Here is a 20,646-nt window from a genome sequence, read left to right as displayed (position 1 = left end):
ACAACAATACAACAAAGTAACTAATAGATCGTCAACTTAAAATTAAAATAGCATTAACAACAGTTAATGAAATAATAAGCAGATAAGGTTTACGATTTGCCAGTTTCTACTCGTATTGTGGACGAGTACTTTCAGCGGAGATACATTGTCATTAAAAAACCTTATTTATAAAAGACCTTGCCATTTAAAGACCTTTAAAAATATAAATAATTAAGGAAGCTCCATGCCAAAACAAGATATCTTCGGGTAATAAATATTAGCAATGTGTACAATGGCAGAGGGTTAAAATTAAAATAGTTGGCAAAAGTTGCAGTTGCACGGTTGTTCTGACCTTGCACTTCGAGCGTGCGGTCGGCGCATCCATTATAAACATTTCTAATGCTATTATTGTACTGGAATTAGAGTTCCTTTGCTAACAAATTCATAGAAGAAACAAGCCGTATTTTACAAAACTATGGGTTGTATGTTAAGTATATTAAGACATGGTATATTATAATATATATTTTCCAGCATCGAGCTGGGGCCTCTTTCCGTCTCTTTGTATTCAAGCGTAGACATAATATGGACCTTCCTACAACATAAAACGGGATGGTTAGGATGTAAAGTTGGATGTAAAGTTAGTTTACGACATTTCCGCACTGTCGCAAATGATGACAAGATCGTCACGGAGAACGTATCGTGTTGCATAGGGTGACTGCATAGTTATGGGTCCCTCCATAGTAATTAGCCACTTTTAACAATAAGACTTCTATTGCCTTGGTTCTTTCTGCCAGTCAAAAGTGGTCAATTACTATGAAGGGGCCAATAACTAATACAGCAGTCGCCCTAGTTAAGCATAGTTTAAGATATTTAATAATTAGATAACAAATAGTTTGGTTCGTATTTATTGAACCTAATAAATCACTCAATTCAATGTTTTGACCACTCTAATCTTATAGCATGTAGGGATTTCTTTTTACTTGGTTAGTTTAATTCTTCGGGATCTTTTTATTATATATATTCTGTTTTTTATTCCGTAGACTAAAATGACATTTCATGTGGTAGGTACTAACAAATGTCATACTTGTATTGTCCCCGATTTCTCAAAAATGGCTAGATCGATATTGGAAATATTTCGAAAACTGATGAGAAAGTTACGTTTTATCCACATGTGGGGCAAAGAGTAACCTGATGAAAAAATTGAGTTGTTTCCTTATGTTAGCTAGTAGAAATGACTTTTAAATGATAAAATATTTAATGACGTTTATTTGGATTTGATTTTATTTGATATCTTCCAGTTAATATTTTCTTAGGGTTGGTGTGGTGAAAAATTTTGTGTTTCACTCAGGGGCAAAATTTGCTTAACAGCGTGCCTTGAAACCCTCATAAAGCTCAAAATTCAATATTACGTAGCACAAGCAGTTAAACAACATGGGTAACATTAACGTTGTGGAACCTATAAACGGGCCCAAGACCAATACTTACTAACTACGTATTTAAGTTTATTCTGTGGTAGAATTAGTGTCACTGCAGAACATTTTAGACGACACATATTTTTGTTTCACCTTCGAACTTTAGTTTACTTTAATGATGATAAACGGCCTTACGGTGACTTTGGTTGTAAATGGAATTCAGTTCGGATAATTTTAGCATTATTGAAGTAAATTAGTCTAGTCTGAGTAATGTGAGTAACCCTGGAAAATAATAGAAGTCATATTGCAAGACTTGCGATATGGAAGCCAGTCGTGCTGACGCCGGAAAACTGGTAAGTATACCAAAAATGTACATAAAGAACCAAAGTACGTTCGCAGCGCTTCGACCGTCAAGGGAAGACTTTGCGATAACTCAAAAACGTCTTGACCGATCATGTTCGCTATAATTTTCTTTGAAAATCTTTATTATTATTATTTTTTCATTTTTTTGGACCCATGGTTCAAAAATTATTAGATGGAAGAAATATTACCCCCCACAGGCCAAACATATTTTTTTCTTTCGGAGCGATTATTTCTGGAAATAATCTCTTTATCAAAAAATGGCTGTTGAAGACTCTCATTTGTTTTAAAAAGACCTATCCAGAGACACCTGACACCTAGGGTTGCTGCAAAAATAATCATCCCCACTTTACATATATACGGGATACCTCCCCTAATATAAAAAATATAGTTTTTACGTTTATATTACCACTTTCTCGGCATGATTGGCTTATATTTCTGTGCATAATTGCAACTATATAGCACTAACAGGTAGCACTAACTATCAAGGAGCAAACCCGCGGACGGACAGACGGACATGGCGAAACTAAAAAGCCCCAACTTCAAATTCGCAAGCTAGAAAACACCTATAACCATATTATGCACAACGTCGTGCTCCGAGCGCGGGATCTTGGGAGCGTCATTCTCAAATTATATTACTGCGGTCAGACTCAACTCCGCCAAACTACCTATACATTTAGTATGGTTTGACGGAGTTTAGATACAAGCACAAATCTGGAGAATGACCCGGGGAGGTCTCTTGCTCTCTCGCTTGCTCAAGCTTGTCTCAAGAACCGTCTCATTTAATTCGAATACCTGTCTACAGTCGTCATCAGATACGTTGGAGCGGCCGAGGTGCTCACAAATATCTGAACACGCCTCTATTGTCAAGGCACTAATAAACCGCGTGTTTTGATATTTTGGAGTATCTGATGGCGATCGTTAGAATATATAACATCTGAGGTTGTGTAAGAGAGTTTGACAACCTATATCTACTCGTATAGATAACTAAGGGTCGTAGATAACTTACCCATTAGGTAATATGTTCATAATTATTTATTGAAACAGGAAAACTAGGGTTTTGTAATAATAATTATTATTAAAATGGCAGAGTCAGTGTAACTGTTACGTTGTTAGATAATTATATCAGAAAACTAGTGATACGAGTTTGATACGAGTAAAACCCACGTCAGCTTACGTCTTTACTTTCGGTTTAACTGAACTGATGTTTTTTTTTTAATAATAAAGCTTATTTCAGGTCCGGACATTTCTATATATTTAAGGTGACGTTCGGATGCCAACTGCCGCTGCATTACTGCTGCGGCTTTGACGCGGGCGCTGTCACTGTCAATTGCCTAGATAAGATAACAAGTGATTTATGGAAGGTAGAGGTACGGAACGCAATCTCCATAAGCAGAACTGATGCAAAAGTGTCCAGTTGTCAGCTATAAATAAATAATAGTTCCAAATCTCTCCAGAGTAGCGTTAGAGTAGCTAAGAACCTAGTCGTTATTGACGGAGTGAAGTGCGCCGTCTATGATTTCATTTTTTTTTCAAGTATTCTATAGGTAGGTATTGTAGCGCCAACTATTTAAGGTTTTTTGCTGACACTTTTTGGTATATGGAGGTTTCATTCCTTACCTCCACCTTCCATAAAGTGATTATATTATGATTGTATGCTCTTTGCTAGATAAAATGAGGGACGAATTGAACGTTCGAATCAAAGTAAGTACACAATAGTTCGAATCGTGACGGACTGATATGAAGACAATTGATAGTTATAGCAACCACGTCCACGCCGCAGCAGTAATGCCGCCACAGTATTACAGCTGCTGTTGCCATCCGAATGTCACCTTTATTAAACAGTACAAAAACAAATGCCTGAAATGAAATTCTGTTGTAAAGAGGGTTTTTGTATGAACCCCTCGGCGGTAACGCAGTAGTATTTTTAGGAAGCGCGTGGCACGCAAGCCTCGCAACAAAATTAGGTTACAACAATTACATTAACTACTTCAGAAGTTCAGAGTTCAATCTAACTTTAAAGTATTTTAATGAACGTTCAGTTTACCTGCCGATTTAATTTAATGATAATGATAACCTTCGATATTTATTTCCAAGTAGGTAGGTAAGCCTAAGGTCGTGATTGCCTTCATGATTCGTAAAAGTACAACTTCAGAAATAACATTGCAAAATAATAAAATTTTATGCCAGCGATTAGAAATGCAATAACTGCAGAGTTATTATATCATTTACCAAAAAGGCCACGCGACGCGGTAGCGTGCTGTCTTTTCATGTTTATAAACCTAAACGATGCTCTCTTGTTAATTGTGAATAGCAATAAAAAGTCATTTGATTACTAAATGCATTCGTGGTTGGCTTTTTAAAGATATTCGGGCGTGTCACGAATTGCTGGGTAACAAAGTAACAAATCACTTGGGGGTTACATCAGGATACGTAAGGCAGTGTAGGGCGGGCGGGCGCGTAGGATAGTCGAATCAGCCGATCGCTCGCTCCCGCGGCGAAGTGTCTGAACTTTCACGATGGATTTCGATACGGACGCGATAAGCTGACATGCAAGACCCACATCATACGCCGACACGTGTTCATCTGCATATTTATTGCACGAGTTTGATGGAACAGGAACAGCCTGGCATGTGTATAAGGTTTGTATTTGGGTTGTTTTAAAACCGTGGCGAATTAGTGGTAGACAGCCGGTCAAACCGAGATTATTGAGTTTTCAACTATTAGATGTTATGATTTCAAACAAAGAAGTAAACTAGTATTAGCTGGTTAACAACTATGACCTAAGCTTTAATAAGTAGGTATGCATTTTTCTAAGAGTTTGATGTTTAACGATAGCGTCTGCTCTTAAAGGTGAGTAGGTGGGGAATGCAGGAATTTCATTTTTTTGAAGCCTAATCTGGTTGCATTTACGTTCTGTAATCGTAATTTACCAACGTTTGCTAGTTTTGTTATATAGAAAATTACGTCCAGTTCGTTGATTAGGTATGTTTGATGTACGCATCGATAAAAAAAACCTAAAAAACAACGAGGCTGCTTTTAACTAGCACCAAATTGCTCATTGGAAAAATGACTTGTTAAAAGGTTTGATCCCATTAGTTAGTTAGTTCTTCTGGGCATTTTCCGTAAATCGACAACCATTGTGCCTATTCTGCGTGAAATCGAGGTAATCGAGGTAAGCTGCTTCCTTTAGGTTTGATCCTATTGTTATCACATCAAAATCTGGTGAAGGATCTTCTCTCCTCTCTCACCTTTTTTCTTCTTCAGCCCTTTTTCACCCACTGTTGGGTGTAGACATACATTTTAATTATTTAACCTCTTTTCTGTTTGATAAGGATCCTGATCGAATTTTATCTTTTTGCAAATCGAGAAATCTTGCTCTACTGTACATAGTACAGTCGCCATCAGATATATCGGAGCGATCAAGGTGCTCACAAATATCTCAACATACCTCTATTATCAATGCGCTAGGGTGCGGGTTCAGGTGTTTTTGATCACCTTGGCTGCTCCGATATATATAATGGTGACTGCTGTACAACTGGGGTTTGAGCCCATAATGTTTGACCACCGCAGTCACACACATATCAAAGAGAATATGAGAGAGAGAAGAGAGAGACCTTTGGCCTATGCTCTAGTATATGGCGCCACTTTTTGATATTTAACATATAAGTGAATGAATAAGAATCCAACTCAAATGGCGTTCTAACACAATCATATGTTGAAAGATGGCATAAATTTACTGTGGCTACAAATTTTACTTTGACAATCCATCTCTTTGTACATATGAAAGACCACCACAAACATATAAAGAAGTATCTTTATATTAGTAAGTAATTCGTGATTTGGAGAAGTGGAGCTGCTGATGAAAAACATAACATCATGGCACGTTCTGTTTTGTGAAGTAAGTTATTTTTTGTTTCGTTAAATGTTAAATAATATTGTTTTGTTAAAGGAGAAACGAGCCATGGCGGAGCTGTGTGAGGTAGATGAGCCGTTTATTTACAGACTCAACGACAATGGCTCTGGACCCAGTCTACTTGTCAAGGTATTCACGTAAATGTGTTCACATAAAGCATAGTTAATTTAGGCAACTACGTATCGGGAGACTCGTTGGGAGGCCCAACGACAAACGACGACGATCACAAACGGTTAAGACGATCTGGCCTCAACAAGATCTTAACGGATGAGGGCAACGCAAGACATCCCGCGTAGCCAAGAACGCCTCTAGCGTTATGGCCTTCTGTCGTACGCTGTCAAACTAACCTCCATGTTTTAAAGTAAGGTTTAAGTGTTTTTATTGGTATAATATATATTATACAACAATAAATAACTAAAGCGTGCCTTGATTGAGTAGGTACTAAATAAGGTACCTACAAAACGCAACTAGCTATATCGAGCATGAGATATATTTCTATAGCTAGCTGGTTGGCACTTTTCGTGTTCGGTAAAGTAAAGTTCCACTATTCTCCTTTGCTTTCATTCATATTTCGTGATTTCATTTATGAGTAGACTTATTGTAATAGTATTTTATGCAATCGTGATATAATAGAGTGCTTTTCAGTCGTACCGTGTTTAGCTTGCTGAGATGCCTAAGTAAGGTACGACATTGAAAAGCTTGATTATATCACTATTGTATACAGTACTTTTTCGACGAGTCATGTAATGTAATACTTTTTTACTATAAAACCTAAATAATTAATGAAAGTCGGTAAGTATCTTAACAAAAATGTAAACATAAACGCGCGAATCCCGCTCCGCGCTTCGCACCCTGCGCCCGCGCCCGTTTATTATTTTCTATGGGAGCGCGGCGGCACGTGATTGGTAAATCTTTTTTATAGTTGACTATAGCGTATCGAAAGGAATCTTATAGTTGCGTGGGAGCCCATACGCGAAAAGTACGCATTTGTAGTTTGGTATACGAAATCTTAATTCAACCATTACAGTTCAAGAGTAGAAAAAATATTTTAAGACATTATATTCGATGTTCCAATTAACGTGTAGGTACACGTTAACAATCACATTTAATCAGCTTTATTTTAATGCACATAACAACCCAATTCAAATTTATTAGTTGCCATAAATAATAAGGAAGAAGTGCCACCTGTTCACAATCAAAAATATCCTTGATACTTTCATATTCTTAATCCGTGTGTTGGAACGCGGATTGGCGTACACAAAAAAATTAAGAAAGGGCCGCATACCGGTTAAGCAAGTTATAACTTATATGAAACATTGACATATGCAGGAAGAAGGGAAGGTCAATGAAATGCAATTAAGTCCTTAAGTTATTAATGTCATTATAAACAATATTTTAGGTAGATGCTCTTATTTTGTCGACAACGGTGTGTCTGAAGGAAAACCGGCTATACCTACTGTATAATTTGTACATAACTCTTTTTGACGACATAATATGTTTTATTAAAAATATAAAGCAATTGTAAATTTACTATTGTATTGACTTAATGTAATACGTTCTTAATGTGTTGTTGTTTAGAAATGTGAAGACGTGTTTTAAAATAGGTTTTTTAGAAAAATATAATTTCAGTCGTAAAGAGACCTAAAATTCACGCAATTTTTAAAAAAATATAAAAAAAACAGTTGCTAACTTTATTTTGCGTGTTTATGTGTAAAAGCTTGTTGAAAAATAAGTAAAGTGTAATTAAAAACAACTTTTGGTAACTATTTCTCAAGAAGTTCGGTAATTTCTCTTTTTCAACGGAATTTATGAACCCGTCAATCTTTATTTACCGTTTCCCAAAAACTTGCATTTCCAAAATTGGTCACTATAATTCTAAAGGTGCGATATGATATAAGACGATATTCGCTGATGATTGATATACTTACCCTTAGATTACAGTGTTATCACATTATCCGATCCAATATCGGATGTCGGGTGAACTTTGTAGAAAAACAGCTGCTTACTTTTGCATTGACGCTTTCTTTCCAATTCAATTCATTTATTTCAGGTCAAAATTGGCAACAACCACAATAATTAAATGTATAAAAATATGAAAAATTCATTTTTTTACTTTTTGATTCTTTGTTGTCGTGTCCGATGTCCGGTATCGGATTGGATAATGTGAAAACGCTCTTAATCTTAATGTCTGGACACCTGTACTTCGCTCACAACAGCAATAATTTATGCAATTAAATTATGCAAAAAAACATGCTAGCTTGGAGAGACGCCAAAAAGGAAAACTAGCAGACAAACTTACAAAACTTAATTATAACAAATTGGCAACAGCCACTTTTGCATAACGACGTGTTTAAAGTGCATTATATTATGGTACCTTTGCCAACTAGAGCTTTACTTGTAAAAACTTTGAATACTTTCAAGTCCCTTTTTGCTATATTTATAACCATTACTTGATTATAAAATAAACTTGAATTGAAATTATTCGACATTTCAAGAGGGACAATACACTCAAAGAAAATCTATCTAAGGTGTGAGAGGGTAGTAGAGCTGCGTAATTTTTTCAATCTATCCACACTTGATCTTTTTTGTTATAGGCCTTCGGCTGTCGGTCGGCATACCCAATGCCCAGTTTCCAGTAAATACAGGCATTATAATAAAGTGAAACCCGAGAGCTCAATAAAACTACTAATAAAAGTAATAAATAAATATCTTAGTGAAATAATAAATAGAAACCAAATAATAATGACTCCATCTATTTCATCATAATAACATTGATATTGGAGTTGGAATTGATTACCTTTGTAGGAAGGCTAAATCGGAGTTACCTAACTTACAATAGATTAGGGGTGGTTAGGTCACCCCAGCATGACAACAAGTTCAACCAGGTTAAAGAAATCATTGTATCAAACTCACTCATTGGTGTGGTGTCGTATACTATGTCAAGCGATGAACTATTCCAAATGACGACGTGTTTTATTGGTAATACGGCTTCATTTTCAACGGCTTCTTTGCATCCATTAGTGTTTTAGACAGTCCATTCCATTTCCCATGCGTATAATTAATTGTTCAGGAGTTCCAGTGTAAGAGCGTTCTCTGATTTCGCGAAGTTTTTATTAATGACAAGGTCTAATTTCACTGGTCTATCTAGTAACTCGATCAGAATATACGGGTATGAATAAATGTGTTGCGTGTCGTTAGGTGCATTGCCACAGACAGTGACGACAAATTTATCAAGCCTATAGTCGGGCCAGGCTATTTATAGCGCAATGACCTTGACTTGAAATAGACATTAAATTTCACATAGACAAATTTCTATCTAGCTGTAATTTTGGTAGACTGGCGATAGGTAGACGCTGTACGCAGCATACGGAAGATCGTTTTTATCATAGACAAACAGTTCTGTAACTTTGCTTTTTGTGATCAGGTGTGCAGTGAGCGTGGCTGGCGCATGTACCAGGGATATAATGCATGCATCGAGGAGCGTTGGAACCTTTGGTGGCGGACCAGCGCCTTCCCAGCTGCCAGTTATAAGACCCTGGGTGATTGGCAGGTAACCTTCACTTTTGTTCTTGTTCATCATGTGCTAGTTGTGCAGCAGCCGTGTCAAAGAGCACTGGAACATTGGGTGGTAGAAGTGGCAGACCAGCGCTTTCCCCACCGCCGATTACAAGACCTTGGGTGATCAGCCTACGATTATGGGTTTCCACACTTTAAAAATATTACAACTCCCTATACTAAGCTTAGCCTATCCCCTTCTCCGCAAGTCCGCCCATTAGTGCGGGATTCTCTTGATATCTTGGCAGGCTTTCCAAACTTGACCTCATTGCGTCGAGAATTTAAGCTCATTGTGTAGCCTAATGCTAACAACATGCAACGTCGCTTACGTGTTTATTCCTGCATCTTGTTAGAGACTTCTAGAATTTTAAGCTCCAATGGAGCATCATTCACCATCATCATCCTTTTACATTTAGCTTTTCTTTACACATTTTTTTACGGATCCCATATTTCTGGCATGTTACGTTAAAGCTGGTTCACAATGTACCGGGAATACCAGGATGTAGTTTATGAGAGTGGTCGCGTCCTGTGCGCTTTAAAAGGAATTTCCTCTCGCGGACGGTGGCCGTGGAATGAGCTCCATTCCGAGGTTTTCCCGAGGGTCTACGCAGAATGGGGTTCTTCAAAAAACGAGTGTACAGGTTTTTAAAGGGACGGCAACGCGCATGCAACATCTCTGTAGTTGCAGGCGTCCATAGGCTGCGGTGACTGCTTACTATCAGGCGGGCCGTATGCTTGTTTGGCACCACCGTAGTATAAAAAAAGAGTGTCCAGATAGCGATACAGTGTGCATGTATTCTTGAGAGTTCATGCATGCAAGTGATTGGATTAAATTAATTTGGATATATTTTTCTCTATAATAAATTTTATAAAAGTTCACTTTTCGTACGTAAATGTAGCCGGCCGAGGTAGCTACAGCGATGAATGTACAATTTTATTGACACCCTATCTTTACAGCAAGAAGGGAGGCCGAAAAGGAAGTGGCGGCCATTCATAGATGCGTGTGTACGTCACGTTTACCGCACGTGACTCTCGTATAAAGCAAAACATCATAAATATTGTTACTCGTATTGTCAAGCTTACGAAGGTATTGCGTATTCAAACTTTAAAAAATCGGCCAAACGAAGGCTATTAATTTGTAAGTACATTTGCAGCGCTTTGTAAGTCTTTTACAAAGAAAATAACATTTTTGCAATAACTCAAAAATGGCTAGACCGAGCATGTTCGCTATAGTTTTCACTGAAAATATTTATTAAGCTTTTATTTCACGATTTTTTATTTTTTTTGGATCCATGGTTGCAAAGTGAGAGGGGGGTGGGGGGATATATTTTTCTTTCGGAGCGATTATTTCCTAAAATATAAAAGTTATTGGAGACCCGTATCCGTTTTTAAAGACCTATCCCACGATACCCCACACTACTGGGTCAAAGCAAAACAAAAAAATCAAAATATATCATTTTGTATGAGAGGTACCCTAAATTTTTTTATGTTTTTAGTATACCATTCTGTCGCTATGCATAATTTATGTATCCATGCCAAAAATTGCAGCTTCCTAGCACTAAAGATCACGGAGCAAAGCCGCGGACGAACGGACAGACGGACATTGCGAAACTATAAGGGTTTCTAAGTGACTACGAAACCCAAAAAAACCGGCAATGGTAAACTACTTGACCTGTGTTTTGGTTCAGAAGCAAACCTTGATCAGAAGGATAATACTGTCATAAACAGTTTTACAGTAAAAAGAAGTCGAGTCTGATTTATGACAACATTGACAACTGTCATCCCTCATAATTTATATCTAGTAATAATTGAAATTGGTACAGTACATAAGGAAAATAGAAAAATAATCGTAAAAGTTGTATTTTATATGTAGGTAGTTTATAGTTTTATCTATTTGGTCGGAATCTTTTAAGGTTCCGTAGAGGATCGAATATGTCAACGGAACCAGATAGTTACGTCGCTACCCTCCGTCTTTTCGCCAATATGTGACAGTTATTTTTAACTGACTTCAAAAAAGTAGGAAGAGGCAAACGTTTTCTAAAACGCATTGTCTCAACATGAAATGAATTTCCTTTGTGTTCATTTCGATAATACCTACAATTTTTTCGCTCAGGACGACTTCGACATTTTCCTAAACTTGGCACTTTTCTATTTTTACTAAGTCTTTATCCGTAGGGTCGAGTCCTTTTAAGTTGTGCTTAAAATTCTCAATAAAGGACTCGACTGGGAACTTAACGTGAAAACGAGTCGAGTTCTTCAAAGGAGAATGGGCAATTTGTCCCATGGATGTATACTGTTGAGACATATCTCGTTTGAAAGGGTTTACTCTTAGCATTATTTTATTGTATGACACCAACTTTGGATAACGTGCAGGGACTGAGCAATTTAAAAAAAAGAGTGGCAAATATAAACTGTTGTTTTACAAAGTACTTGTTATGTAGCCGGTTGTTAGGTGTTTTGTATGAAAGAATATGATAAATTCTAGATTTCTGTTTACCACTAATTACGTTTAAGTACGTACAGGGCTGGAATTAGTTGATATAACATATGCTTGAAGTAAAAATACTGCTATTAAACACTGAAACTTGCTTGTATACTCAAGCCAAATATATCATTTAAAAGACATTTTTATAAGGTATTTTAATATATATATACTTGCACTCAAATGCTTGCAGGGGCGGTAATAAAACGAGTTTTTTTGTTAATTAATTGTGGTAAATGCCTCTTTGTTTGTTCTACCTGGCACTAGATGGAGCCTTGGTAGCAGTTTGGGTAATTTTTACTATTGGTATATACATTTGAGTCATATCCTATTTGGAAGGTCTTCAATTAAGCATTAATTACTTATATGACACCAAAGACCGAAAGTGTCCAGGGAAGATGATATTAATAATTTTGATCATGCGCTGCGGCGTAAACTGGAACTAAAAAATGTCATTAATATAGAGTTACTTTTGTAACCATTTACATCACTTTGCATGCCTGAAATATAATGAAAAAGTAATTTATATATTTTTTTAAATTATTACCGCTCAATAAATGGCACTAAACTACTTAATTATGATTTTTCAAATCCTCTCTAGTACTGACATCTTGTGTGCAATAGGAGAACCGAATGAGCGGCAAATGCTGGATCCGTATAGTCGCTTATAAACGCTAAAAAATGTCACCGAAGAATAAGTTTGTTTAATTCGGAACTTTGACAATAAAACGAGTGGTTACCTTGAACTAGTAAGTTTCGTCTATTTATCTCTCTTGCTCTTACATATTCGAGTGATAAAGGTAGAAAAAGCATTATATTTTTTAAAGTTCGCGTTATGTCCCGCTAGAAACGTTATATAAACTTATTATTAAACATGAAATAAGATTCCTAAGCAATAAGTAGGTAAGTAAATGTACTTATGGAGTAGTTGGAGTACCATAATTAGCAGCAAGAAAATAAATCTAAGTTTATATGTTACGATAAAATAAATCGTAAAAAGGTACTATGTACATACTTGTTTTGTCTCTCTGCAGGAAAATTGTGTAAAAGTGAAACATTTGAGATTGCGTCGCGGTTCAAAGCAACGTTCCCTTCGTTTGCCATATGAAGCAGGATTAAATTGTGTAGTTTTAAGTTCTCATGTAAGTGAATTGTCAAATTCTTAGTGAGAATAAAGAATCTTAAACCTAAAATTAACGCAGTGAATACATTACAAGTATCAGCGACTCTTAACTGCTTGCCAAGCTAAGATAGGAGCGTTCCATTATATATACATATGAAATAAAAACTTTTGAATACATTTAACACCTTTATTTCATATAAATTGAAAAATAACTGACGGCATACATTTTCTTCACGGTCGCACAAATATTATCAGGACGAGTCGACAAGTTACTTTAAAGCAAGCATTGGTGAATAGGTGCATCCAGATCCAGATAAGGGAATGCATGGTTATTGCGCCAATCTCGGACCATTTGCGATTAGTTTTCTACCTGGAGCGGGTTAACGAAAAACAGTAACTGGCGACGCTAACTGGCGCGGACGCGTGCGACGAATTTTACCTACAAAGGCACCCGCGCGCGTGCACCCGCTCCGTGCACTCGCGCCAGCTAGCAAACGCCCTTAACCTTTTGAACGCCAAGAATACCTTAACCCTTTACCAGGCCCCGAAAAACCAGCGTGTCTTAATACGTACTTTATATGCTGTTGCAACCGTATTGAACGCCTTGTAAAAAATGTATTTATGAAAGTCGGAGATCTTCCTTTAAACCAGAAATAAAAATGTGGGTTACGGTTATCCCATCGCCTGTCTAAGTAATGAACTGTCATACTAGATTTTGTCTTATTATATTCTTGATCAGGCCAAGGGATATATTCCACCCACATCTTATATCGGTTATAATAGTCAAGGTTTAACTCCAAATCTCCTACGAAACATTATATCAATCACTACTTACTTACGTGAGTTTTTATGACATGACAAGACAATTTACCGGGCCATGGGAAAAATAGCTCCCACACAGTTAAACTCTAATAAGGCCATGGGATAATGTCAACCCACATCCTAATTCTGGTCATACACAATAATGCATGAATATTTAGCAATGTTTACGATTACATTAGCTTTCAACACTCAAAATCTACAAAATATCAAAAAATTGTTCGACCTATGTACTTCTGTTTCATAGAAATTATGGAAAGTGTTCGAATTTCTCCGTAGTTTACTGAAATTAGCGTTCAAGTGAATTTAAACGGCTGCCGAAGATATATTACGCAATTTAGAAGCGTGTTCTGAATGAAGATCATAAAATAATATTTTCAGGGATTGACAAAATATTTTGTAGGTGGTTTGGAGTTAAAACCTGACTACGGTAACCGATATAAGATGTGGGTGGAATATATCCCTTGGCCTGGTAAAGGGTTAAGGCGTCGTAACTAGCTATGCTCAAAGCGTCATAAATACATTTTAGCTGATATAGCCGCTGTCAGAGTAACCTTCACACTTTCAAGTAAGGTTTAGGGCATAGGGCGTCCGCAACGACGCGCGTGTGCATGGAGCGGGCGTGCGGCTTACAGTATGAGCAACGCTAACTGGCGCGGACACGTGCGACTGATTTTACTTACAAAGGCACCTGCGCGTGTTTGCCAGCTCCGTGCACTAGCGCCAGCTAGCAAACACCCTTAACCTTTTGAACGTCAAGAACACCTAAAGGCGCCGTCACTAGACATGATTTAAGGGCCATGAACACATTAATGATTATAGCTGTTATAATCGCTGTCAAAGTCCCTAATGTAATACTCATGCACTTTCAAGCTCACTTGCGCCCGTGACCTTGGCATGTGAGTAACGTTTTTGTTATGGCGTTCAAAGGGTAAAGTATCAATGTCGTAATGCGTCGCTAGTGCGTTATTTTCGAATCGCACCCGTGCTCCCGTGATGGACTGCACACGCGGTGTACACTTCTTGTTATTGTAACCGTTTGTGTGCCTAGATAACACAAGTGCAGGCTAAGGAAATCGCTATGTAGGCCAATTCGAAAGTGCAACTGACATTAAACCAATTTTAGAATAATATTGGAATGATACCAGTTAGCTGTCATTCGTGCGTTCATTTCGCACTTATACGCATGTATTTGTGCGAGCGAGACGCCCGCAACTAACTGATATGATTCCAATATTACTCTAATATCGGTGTGCACGCCCCTTTTTATTCATAAGCAAGGTAAGATTGAACCACTATAGAAGGCAGCGAAGAGGCCGGCAATGGAACTGGTAGCGTTTGATGGAGACAATCAGTTTTCTGTCAAATGCAAGTTCAAATTGGCCTGTCTCACTCGCACACCGGAGCCGCGTTTCATATAAGCGTACTTTGTTATATCCAATCGACCCGCTCTATTCAGTAGGTTTCATTATCTCGATCCATCAGTTAAGTAACAATCTCTTCAATCTGTGGATCGAGATGGTGGATCCTACTGGACAGATGGAACCTATGGATAGGAAAACGTTATGCTCAACAATATGGTAGCAGAAGCGATGTGATTTTTTAAAATCACGACTGTGTCATTGACATAATATATCTGAGGACGGGCCTTACGGGCAATAAGAATGGGGCCAGTACAACGGTGTTACGCACACGAGTTTGAGCCAATCGTGCAGTCTAACGCCACAAGTACCACAACGTGATTGGTTGATGAGTTCGCATTATGCACGCGATTGATCGCATCTAGTTGCGTTAGACAGCACGATTGGCTCGAATTTGTGAATGACACAGACACAACTGAACTAGCACTATCGTTATTGCCCCTAAGGTCGGTCCTTAGATATATGGTAAGCGTCAGGATGGCGGTGGACCTCAGCGAATTTCAAAGAAATATTTATAAACATATTGTACCTTCTGTGTACCTCAGTGTACCTTTAATAGAAACCAGTGTACCTTTTCCCAAAACGAGATATTTTACAAAACGTTTCACCCGCCAACCTGACGTCAGGATGGCGGGTGGACCTATGAAATCTTGCATTATACCGCACTAAGAGTATGCAGTTATATTGTGCATGAGCTTAGCCTAGCTTGTTTTGGGGAGAGGTACACCGGTAGGTATTTCTATTTACAGAGGTACAATGAAGGTACAGTCACCATCATATATATCGGAGCGGCCAAGGTACCCACGAATATCTGAACATGCCTCTACTGTCAAGAGGTTAGAGTGCGTGTTTAGATATCTTTGAGCACCTCGGCCACTCCGATATATCTGATGGCGACTGTACCATATAACTGCATACTTTTAGTGCGGTATAATGCAAGATTTCATAGGTCCAACCGCAATCCTGACGTCAGAATGGCGGGTGGACTTTTTCTTAAATATCTCGTTTTGGGTTAGGTACACAGAAGGTACAGTATATTTATAAATACTTACTTACTGCTGTGGCGCAGCGACCCGAAGTGGATCTTGGCCTCCGACACCAAAGACCGCCATGCTTCTCTGTCCAAAACCGTTTCCATCTAGTCGACGGCGCCGAGTTTAAGGTCTTTTTGCATTTCGTCTCTCCAGCGGGACCTACCTAGGACGTCTAGACGGTCTTTGGCCATTTGGAACTTCAGAGTACGCCCTCCAGGCTGCACGATCCTCACCCATCTGGACTACGTGCCCGAGTCATCGGAGTCTGGCAGCGCGAAAAATCCTAGGACCCACACGTGGAGAGGATGGAACCTGGAGACTCCACAGGAATCAGGAGATTGAAGATCTGGTGTCCGAGCCGAACGTCATTGGATATTTATAAATATTTCTTTGAAATTCGCTGAGGTCCACCCGCCATCTAGACGCCAGATGTCAATGCCGAGTGCAACCGCCCTTAAAGCGGTGTATTATCTCTAGTCTCTCTAATATGTTCTCCTGGTGGGTCCACGGGGTTTATTTTAAGTGTTATCATAAACAGTGTTCACCAGCGGGTCTACGGGTACCTAATTATTAATACCGTGGGCCGACCATGAACACGATTCTATTTTGAACCCGTTGCCCGCGTAGCTACTTCAGTCTTAGGCGGTATATACTCTACACCACGTTCACAAAAGATTGATATTTTAGGTAAAAACTCACATTTCGCTATAAAAACTACTGTAGGGCCTAAAATCTTCTGTGATAGTAATGTAGAAATAAATACTGTTGACAGGCGGTCAACAGTATTTAGTACAATAATTACACTAAAACAATTCGTATAGAATACAGAACCTATGAATAATATATACCTAGAGAATCTAACTTTAATGCAATAATATAATTGAACAAAAGAAATACATTAGTACGAGTAGTACGATCAACCTACATATATGTCTATTTTTAATAGTCTTAATGTTCGTGTATCGGTTCTGTATTCTATGGCCAATAATTATGCTTTATTTTTCAACTTTCTTTGACTACACACAAGTACACATTATATTTGCTTTTTTCTTAAACTTTATCTTGCCCATGTTCGATTCTTCTTATGTCGATGCATCCTCATTATTGCCGTATGGTTTCTGAAAATACAATAACAGTTTTTGTATTGTTTTCTAATACCTATGTTTGAAGTCGGTTTCCTATTTTTAAGAGAAGTTTTTTTTTCATGTAAGTACCGTCAAGTGGGGTAAATTAGGGCAGATGGGATACCTATCGACAATTATGTCAATAAACAGTTTTACGTTCCATCAAGAATTGAGAGGTTGCCTCAATTCCTCATGGAACCCATGATGTAAGCTAGACCTTTACACAAATATTCCTTAAACCTCGTTAAGCAAGTAGCTTCTTTACAAACATAACAAAGAAGACAAATCGTCTAGCGTGAAATACGCATCGTTAAAGAGTTCTTTTCTGGTCCTGATCAGAAGTTCCACTTCTTCAAATAGCACTTTTTTGAATGGCAATGCCTGGTCTGTTGATGAAACTAAAAAACGCCTATAAGATTTGGGGAGTTCCCTTAATTCCTCGTGGTTTTGTCAAAAATAGGACCATCTTGGAACTATATACCCACTTTCAAACGATAACTAATTTTCAACATTGGTTCAGAAATGACGAAGATCTTACTTAACATATATACAAAAAAAAAGTTTTTGACTACAAAAAAAGGTTAAAAAGTAGTATCTTTACAATACTTCCGTCCTTTTACTAAGTACTTACTTACTATTAGTATCAGATTGGAGTCGGCTCGAGAGTCGATAAAATGGGCGTCGCTACCCTTTCCGGGTGGGGGAGATTTCACCGCATGAAAAAGAGACACATATAGTGAGTTCTTACTGTTCTACCAAACTACATATATAAAGTAGTCGTACTTTTTGAGTCCGTATTCGAACTGTCTGGCTACCCGGCTAGCCGTGGCTGTGTACCCGGATTTTATACTCTGAAACTGGAACTAGTGACAGATAAGAGTCGATTGATGTTTTTTTTAAAGATACTTATACTTAAATAGAATTACTTACCTATGTTTAATTAAAAGAAAGACTACTTATACATAATAATCCTTACAGTTGTAACCTATTTAACCTACCTACCTACTTTTAATAGTAGCAGTTCGGTTCACTTAGTAGAAATACCTGTTCTAAGAATAATGAAAAAGAAAGAAGAGTAATAAAAATAAAGAATCTGGAAGTCGTTGAGGTGTTCCGTTCTTCATCAGCAATTCTACTTCATCAAATGTCACTTTATTGAGTAAAAATGCTCGTAATATTGATGAAAATCCTAAAATGACTATATGTATGCCTATCCCATACAATATGAGAAGCTCCTTCGGTTTCTCGTAAAACCTATCATCAGAACTGGACCTTGACACAAATGTTCCTTAAAAGCCTTACATGCTATAAACGAAATAAAAAAAAAACGCCTAAGGTAACATACTTGTCGTTGAAGAGTTCCATTTTGCTCAATATCAGCAGTTTCACTTCATCAAATGTCACTTCTTCAAATAAAAAAAAACTTGATATGTTGACGAAACTCCTCAATTCCTCCCAATTGAGAATTCAAATCGATTTAAAATCCTCAATTCATCATTGAATCCATCATCATAACTGGACCTTGACACAAATGTTTCCTAAGAACCTAGCTTGCTACAAACTTAACAAAGAATAAGAATCGCGCGCGTTGAAGAGTTCCGTTCTGGACAACATCAGCAGTTCCACTTGATCAAATATAACTTTTTTTTAAATAAAACACCTAGAGATATTGATGAAAAAAAAAACTATATGTATTTCTATAAGGTTTGAGCTGTCCATCATCAGACCTAGACACTAGACACTGGTGTCTAGCACAGATATTTCTTAAGAACCTTACTTTCTACAAACTTAAAAGTTCCGAGGAATTGTTCGGATTAATCTCTGCCGCCTCTTTCCGTCACCGCTTTACGCTACATCATTTATATCTTCACCACTTAGATGGTTGGCAATCCTCAACTGTGCATTTCTCTAGAAACTTCCTGCCTCATACAGCTAAACTATGAAATGATCTGTCGCATGCGGTATTTCCGGCCCAATACGATCTTTAAAACTTTAAGGAAAGAGCGTATTCCTATCTTAAATGCCGGCACCGCACTTACAATCCCTATGGTGTAACAGATGTCCATGGCCAGCGGTAATTGCTTACCATCAGTTGATTCGTCTGCTAGTTTGCCTCCTATATCAAACAAAAAAAGAAAAAATCTCGCGCGTTGAAGAGTTCCGTTTTAGTCAACATCACTAGTTCCACTTCATCAAATGCCACTAATGTGAATAAAAAAAGCTAAAGATATTGATGAAAATCCAAAATGACTATATGCCTATAAGAATTGAGGAGTATGAGGAGTTCCCTCGCTTTCTCATGAAGCACATCATCAGAACTGTACTTCGACAAAAATGTTTCTTGAGAACCTTACTCGCTACAAACTTAACAACGAAGAAAAATTGCGCGCGTTGGAGTTCCATTTTGGTCAACATCAGTAGTTCCACATCATCAAATGTCACTTTTGTGAATAAAACTTGATAATATGTTGATGAAAATCCAATAAGTACTATATATATACCTATAACATTTAAGAAATTCCCTCGATTCTTCATGGGACCCATCATCAGACCTTTACCTTGACACAAATGTTCCTAAAAACCTTAGTACTTAAAGCTTACTTGCTACAAATTTAACTAATAAAACAAATCGCGCGCGAGTTGGCGAGTTCCATTCTGGTCAACATCAGCTGTTACACTTGGTCAAATGACAATTTTTTAATAAAAATGGTTGATATGTAAATAAAATCCCAGAAATTATTACATGTATGCCTATAAGATTTTAGGAATTCCCTCGATTCTTCATGAAACCCATCATCAGAACTGTACTTTGTCAAAAATGTTTCTTAAGAACCTTACTTGCTACAAACTTAACGAAGAAAAATTGCACACGTTGGAGTTCCGTTCTGGTCAACATCAGTAGTTCCACATCATCAAATGTCACTTTTGTGAATAAAAGTTGATAATATGTTGATGAAAATCCAATAAGTACTACATATATGCCTATAGCATTTAAGAAATTCCCTCGATTCTTCATGGGACCCATCATCAGACTTTTACCTTGACACAAATGTTCCTAAAAACCTTAATACTTAAAACTTACTTGCTACAAACTTAACTAATAAAACAAATCGCGCGCGAGTTGGCGAGTTCCATTCTGGTCAACATCAGCTGTTACTTTTAGTCAAATGACACTTTTTAAATAATAATGCTTGATATGTAAATAAAATCCCAGAAATTATTACATGTATGCCTAAAAGATTTTAGGAATTCCCTCGATTCTTCATGAAACCCATCATCAGAACTGGACTTTGATGTAATAAGTACACCTTAAGAACCTTACTCACTACAAGCTTAATAAAGAATACAAAACGTGTGCGTTGAAAAGTTCCGTTCTGGAACACATCAGCAGTTCCACTTGATTAAATGTAGCTTTTTTTTT

At 37.5% G+C, this 20,646-nt stretch overlaps 2 protein-coding genes across 3 annotated transcripts in view; both read left to right on the top strand.

Moving 5' to 3' along the window:
- LOC133520101 (poly [ADP-ribose] polymerase) overlaps positions 1–20,646 on the top strand; it is a 214,628-nt gene that overhangs the window by 130,822 nt on the left and 63,160 nt on the right. The gene's annotated exons all lie outside the window — the stretch shown is intronic.
- Positions 3,171–20,646, top strand: part of LOC133520098 (probable tubulin polyglutamylase TTLL2) — a 42,443-nt gene continuing 24,967 nt past the window's right edge. Inside the window, exons 1-3 of one of the 2 annotated variants that reach the window (XM_061854403.1) lie at positions 3,171–4,393; positions 5,704–5,796; positions 9,092–9,217. In XM_061854403.1, coding sequence (XP_061710387.1) covers positions 5,716–5,796; positions 9,092–9,217 — 207 coding nt within the window. In that variant the 5' untranslated portion in view covers positions 3,171–4,393; positions 5,704–5,715. Of the gene's footprint in view, positions 4,394–5,676; positions 5,797–9,091; positions 9,218–20,646 lie in introns of those variants that run through there. The other variant, XM_061854402.1, reaches the window with a different exon arrangement.

Source organism: Cydia pomonella, chromosome 7 (assembly GCF_033807575.1).
Source record: "Cydia pomonella isolate Wapato2018A chromosome 7, ilCydPomo1, whole genome shotgun sequence".
Taxonomy (NCBI): Eukaryota; Metazoa; Arthropoda; class Insecta; order Lepidoptera; family Tortricidae; genus Cydia; species Cydia pomonella.
This window is presented reverse-complemented; position numbering and strand designations above follow the sequence as displayed.